General features: G+C 33.0%; 1 protein-coding gene across 1 annotated transcript; it reads left to right on the top strand.

Moving 5' to 3' along the window:
* Positions 1–867: 867 nt before the first annotated feature.
* On the top strand, positions 868–3,213 carry LOC133308236 (E2F transcription factor-like E2FF). The gene is made up of 10 exons (XM_061508843.1): positions 868–1,102; positions 1,193–1,260; positions 1,417–1,469; positions 1,564–1,641; positions 1,728–1,796; positions 1,939–2,011; positions 2,196–2,263; positions 2,357–2,429; positions 2,539–2,600; positions 2,715–3,213. Exons 1-10 carry the CDS (start codon positions 1,014–1,016, stop codon positions 3,021–3,023), a joined length of 942 nt encoding a protein of 313 aa, XP_061364827.1. The 5' UTR covers positions 868–1,013; the 3' UTR covers positions 3,024–3,213.
* Positions 3,214–3,627: the final 414 nt, after the last annotated feature.

Genomic DNA, 3,627 nt, shown 5'->3' with positions numbered 1-3,627 from the left:
CTTAATTTTGATCACCTTGTAAGTTTATGGGGGTTACTGGGTGCATAATATTAGGCTAAATGTAAAATAGTTCCGCATGATTTATAGGTTGCAAAAATATAATTGAATTATTGAAATATGGAATTCATGTTTAGGCAAAGGAAAGTAAAATGAAAAGAATTTATTTGTAACTTTAATTCTAATACTATGATTGCAACTGCACTTAATATCATTAATAATATTAATAATTCAGTTCTAAAACGGGATATTACATAATCAAACACCCATAGAATCATATATTGAATATCATAATTAAGAAATAATCACATCATTTAAACAAATGATTGCATCATTACTATATATATAATTACAATAAGAATGAAGTAAGAAACTTTTATAATCTCTTAATATTATTCTTAAATTAACATAATTGTGATTAATTATTGTTATTATTATCAATAAATAGCTTTTTTATTTTATTTTTTTAAGTTTTTCCCCCCAGAAAATTCACATTCTCTCTTCCCCAAAATCTGCCTTTCTGTCTAATTTTTTTCATCACCAAATGTTTCCCTCTTCTCGTACAAATTTCACCGTCCTTCTTTTTCCCTAATCAACATTCTCTTTCCATCCTTCACTATTACATAGCGCGCGCACCCAGCAACATGTAACACGCTAGTCCCTCTAACAACAAAATCTCAACATAACATGCAAGATACTGCATAACAGTCAAAGAGATCTTAACTTCAATTTTGGTCTATTGCAGTTCATTGCTGCTGAAATGTCATTTGCTGTGTTACTTTTATATGATTTTGATTTTTGAATCATACTGTAGTTACAAAGATATGTTTTACTGTCGAATCATGCAATGCGTTTTGCATATTAAAACCATAGTTTAATAAGAATCCAATTGGGATACTAAATCCAAAACCCCAGCAATTTTTCGAAATTCAAAACCCGCCAAAGAACCACTTTTTCTTTTTCTCCCTTTTGCCTCACCTTGTTCTTCCCGAAGTTCCAAGGTTCTTGTTCCTAACATGTCTACTTCTGTTAGTCAAGAATCTGAGTCAGCGCCGCCACAGATCTACTCCCGAAAAGACAAGTCTCTCGGATTGCTTTGCTCCAAGTAAGAAAATTTGGATCTTTCTTTTTTAATATTCTTTCTAAGCTTTCAAATTTCTCTATGTTGATGTAAATATGATTTCTTTGCAATCAGCTTCTTGAAGTTGTACAATCGCGAAGGAAGTGAGATGATTGAACTCGACGATGCTGCTGCCCGACTAGGTTTTTGTATTCTTTGAATTTCGATCTGTTTCATTTTCTTTGTTTGGTTGCTGAGAAAATGCAAGAAAGATTTAACCTTATTCTGAGTCGTTGTTGCTTTTTCCTGTGCAATTGGTTTTCTGATTCTGATATGAACAACCCATTTTGGATTTTCAGGTGTTCAGCGTCGCCGCATGTATGATGTAGTCAACATTTTGGAGAGCGTTGGGGTAAATTATGCTTTTATATTCTTGGTTTTGCCATAAGTTTTTTTTTTTTTTTTAGATATTTATCTTACTGTAATTGGTCTTTGGTGACCCCTAGATTGTAGCAAGAAAAGCTAGGAACATATATTCATGGAAAGGTTTCAAAGAGATTCCTCGGGCTTTAGAAGAGCTCAAGGTAGAAAAACATTTCACTCTTATCATTTGTTTTGTTTGAATCTTGTCAAAAATTGGGAGATGATGTGTACTGTATTGTCTACACAGGAGGAGGTTCAGAGAGAAAATTTAGATGCAGCATACTATCCACATATCCACTCAAAGAATGCGACAGAGGTGTTGCCATCTTTGACATAATTTAAATAAACTTAATAACATTTTCAAAAAAACTTGATCAAATCGGTTGATTTTACCAGTTTCTTGTATTTGCATTTCTATTTTCTAGAAAATTATATCATTTAAGTTAAATATTTGCCAGGCTTTGAATAACAAAGAAAATGGTGGGTCTGAAATTGATACCAAGAACAATCCCTTGGCATCATTTCAAACTGGTAACCTCTTATCCTTCCTTGCTCTGACACTAGATGTTGCAATATGAATGACTAGCATTTTATATTGTTTATTTGTATTTGTTTGTGCGGTTAAATATGCTTCAATTTTTGTCGTGGACTGGTTAACTAACAATCTTGTTTGTATATGAGTTTTGTTACTAACTTGAAGTATTCCTATCTATAGATTGCAGAAGAGACAAATCGCTTGCATTTCTGACACAGAATTTTATAAAGCTTTTCCTTTTTTCAGATGTATGTAAAATTTTTATGGTTTTCATCAACACACTCTTCTTATATTATTCATTAGTTGTTTAATTGATTCAGTGCTACAATCTCTTTCTACAGGTGGAGTTAGTTTTGCTTGAAGATGCTGCAACAAAAATGCCAGGCGATTCCCGGAATTCAATTGCTCTCAGAAGTAACGAAATTTTCAACTTGAGTGTGAATTTAACTTTATATTATTAAAGAGTAAAAAATAAAGAAATGAAGTAATGACTTTCATGGTTCATTCCTACATTATTTTGCAGCAAAAATCAGACGCCTATATGATATCGCCAATGTCCTTTCCACCATCAATCTGATTGAGAAGGTAATGCATACGGTCTACCAATAATTCATAAGCTTCCAAAAATGAAAATAAATGACGGACCTAATTCATGATGACAGCTTTTACTGGTGATTTTTGTTTTTCAAAATTTTGCAGACTAATAGTCCTGGGCATAGGAAAACAGCATATAGGTGGTTGGGATGGAAAGCCATTACAGGATCTGATGATGCTTTGGATAAGAATGCTTCCAAGAAAAGAGTGTTTGGAGCTGAAATTACGAATTGTAGTTTAAAGAGGAATAAAGCAGATTCTTTAATGGATCCGGATTTTCAAAAGAAAAGGTCATACGTTTATAATAAGGCACATGACTTGGAAAACACTTACAATGATGGAATCTTGAAGCAGCAACCCAGTGGCTATTCAAAAGCCGTAGATTTTGGTCCTTTTGCCCCCAACAAATTTTAAGAGAAGATCCAGAGCATAGGAATGAGACTCATGACTTGACAATGAGCTCCGAATGATTTCCTGATCATCATAAAACAGGTGATTTCTAAATATCACCCTATCAGTGGGAAGGATTCACCTTTTCACAGTGCACAGTTAGATGGTCAAATGAATTTAGTTGATCTACCTATGTGCTCCACAAATTATTAAAGCCGGTTTTGATAATTTTCTTTCAGTCCTTTCTTCTTGTATTAGAAGGCATACATAAAAATGCCTTATGGTCTATGGAGTATGTAATCTAAAATCTGTTTTTCTGATTTAACTTCAAGTGAAAATTTGCTCAATTTTGTCCTGGATGACGGTTTGTCTTATCCCCCTCCCAGCAATGTGCAGTCTAATGTTGAATGAGATCTTCAATTTGAGTTGTGCATTTGTTTTCACTTGAAACTTTTTATCACATTTCATTCAAAGACTCGTTATCTTCATTAGTGCATGGGCAAAAAAATTAAAATAATGTAATTAATTAAAATAATTACGCATTTAATGCTGTTTTGTTAAAAATTACACATTTGTTGCACAATGAGATGACGCCCAAAGAGGGTGTCTCATGTGCAACCTATATATA

The sequence above is a fragment of the Gastrolobium bilobum genome, unplaced genomic scaffold, assembly GCF_033153095.1.
Source record: "Gastrolobium bilobum isolate Gb01-03AN ecotype WA unplaced genomic scaffold, APGP_CSIRO_Gbil_v1 utg6770, whole genome shotgun sequence".
NCBI lineage: Eukaryota > Viridiplantae > Streptophyta > Magnoliopsida > Fabales > Fabaceae > Gastrolobium > Gastrolobium bilobum.
The sequence above is the reverse complement of the archived record's forward strand: the minus strand, read 5'-3'. Positions and strand labels throughout refer to the sequence as shown.